Source organism: Arachis ipaensis, chromosome B03, assembly GCF_000816755.2.
Source record: "Arachis ipaensis cultivar K30076 chromosome B03, Araip1.1, whole genome shotgun sequence".
Lineage (NCBI taxonomy): Eukaryota > Viridiplantae > Streptophyta > Magnoliopsida > Fabales > Fabaceae > Arachis > Arachis ipaensis.
Genome location: NC_029787.2, coordinates 1,858,958 through 1,861,187, shown reverse-complemented (window position 1 = coordinate 1,861,187; position 2,230 = coordinate 1,858,958). Strand labels below are relative to the sequence as shown.

The window sequence follows — 2,230 nt, the reverse complement described above, 5'->3', positions numbered from 1 at the left end:
TGACATTATTATTTTGTGATACGTCATTATCTAAAAAAGACCAATTTAATTTATTATTATATTTTTTAGAGACTAATTTAAAATATTGATTTTTTTACCACCAAATTAACGACCATAAAATCTTTTAATGACCATTTTAATCCAATAATTAAGCACATATTGCATTGTCACTGTCTTGTTTTATTCTAATACCATAGGATGATTGTCTTGTCTTACACTTGGAATTTTCTATTCAGTGGTCTGAGTTTAAATAACTTTGATGTTTATTAATATGAAGACAAATTGAATTGAAGAGGCAAGAAGAGAAGAGGAAAGATGATGGAAGATGGAGACTACTTGTGAGGAAGGTGGCTTCAGCCAAAGCCATGTCATCTTTGTCACTCTCAAACACCAAGTGTGGGTTCAACAAATTTTAGGGGGATCACAAACAATAATCCTCCATCACAAGTTTTTTTTTTATGTTAATTATATTAATGAAAATCTGTACTTAACTAATGTGAGATACTCTGTGTATATTTTTTATTTGTAAAATTTTTCCTCTTTTCTTTCCAAATTTTGTAAAATAATTATAGTTATGTGTTTTTTTTTCTTAAATAAATAAGTTATAAGTATTTCATTTTATCAAATTAAGGATATGTTTTTAGTATAAAAAGACATTAAATTAAAAGATTTTAAAGTTTTTTTATCTTTGAATTTTTAGAATATCTTTTAATTTAGCTTGTTAAAAACTAATTTATCACGAATCAAAATTTTATTTAAGAATTTGTAGTAGACGGTTGGAACCTCCAAGTTACTTTAAATTCAATGGCTCAGCTCTTTTAGGGTTTTTTTTTTCCTTCAAGTAGATTCTTTTGTAATTTTTGCAGAAATGGGCCATAATTTATGACAGGAAGGAACTGGGCTACGTCAAGGATGTACTCACTATTGTATCTTGGGGTGACTGGTTATTGGCTTGTAGTTAATAATTAGTATTATGTTTAGCTAACTAATTCATTTAAATACAGGTTTAAATTCGGTTTTATACATACTATAACTCATTGGTTAGCAGCAAATCTTTAAATAGAACTTTGATCTGCAATGAGTTATTAGCCATTATCTATCGAATTGAAAAATATCATGAAAAAAAATAGTATTATGTTTTTGAGAAATTGTGAAAATGTATATGATTACAAAATTTATTTAAAAAAAAAACTACTCAAAAGCTTTGTATAATCACATTTTATAGTGAAAGCATATTTGTACAAACAAAGCTGAACCTTTCATTTTAATTAATGAAATTGAAGAGAAAAAGTATATTAATATTGGTGATTTTTTGGTAGTCAATGAAAACCCAAATAGCTGTTTTCATGTATTTATTAAAAAATAAAATATAAAATTTATACTAATTTTGAAAAATGCTTACCCATTATTATTATTGATTTGGTTCTGCCATTCCTATTTTGTGGTGCAATGGGGTTGGAAGACTTTCGAGTCAGGTTGACTAAACTGTATCCACAATTATTCATGCATGTATCAGACCAATTTTGTTGGTGTTGTTCACCCTCTTCATTCCATTCAAATGCCACGTTCAACATGTAATCTACTCATATTACTACTATTCATTATACTTATTATTTCATACCATTTTTATTAATCATTCGCATACTATCTTATTTGATACACAACTTTTTTATGATTAGAGAGTAAATCTCTTCATTGATTTCTCAACGTTCTTAAGTTTTATGAGTAAAAATAATAATTCATTAATTTTTATAAATATAAAACTAATTTCTTATATCAATACTATCATCTAATTATGAGAATAGAATAATACATTATATTGAGAATAAAATTCAAAGAATAAAAATACAAAAGTAAATGTTTTTATATTTTATTTAAGGTAGAAATTCATACGTAGTTGTCTTCGTGTGCATGTAAGTGTCAGAAGTTCGAATATCGCCTTTGTGCATGCAGTAACTTATTGGCAAGCGGCAGACTCTTAATAAATGGAACTCAGATCCACGACAGATTAATCCTTGACCTGTCGAGTTGAGGGATACAGTGAGAAACCAAAAAAAGAAATAGTTAAAAATCGTTAAATCACAATTTAGTCAAATCAGTCAAACAATCTCACAATTTTTATCCAACTGTAAGTGAGTTTTCACTTTGATTTAATAATAAAGTAAAAATAAAAAATATAATTAAAAAAATTAATAAAAATAATAATAAAATAAAAAATAAAGGATACAAA

At 26.2% G+C, this 2,230-nt stretch overlaps 1 protein-coding gene across 3 annotated transcripts in view; it reads left to right on the top strand.

Annotated features, from left to right (window-relative positions):
• The window catches only part of LOC107634136 (BTB/POZ and TAZ domain-containing protein 1), a 2,336-nt gene extending 1,841 nt beyond the window's left edge, over positions 1–495 (top strand). Inside the window, exon 5 of one of the 3 annotated variants that reach the window (XM_021117707.1) lies at positions 294–495. In XM_021117707.1, coding sequence (XP_020973366.1) covers positions 294–342 — 49 coding nt within the window. In that variant the 3' untranslated portion in view covers positions 343–495. Of the gene's footprint in view, positions 1–236 lie in introns of all 3 variants that reach the window. The other 2 variants (XM_016337713.2, XM_016337711.2) reach the window with 2 other exon arrangements.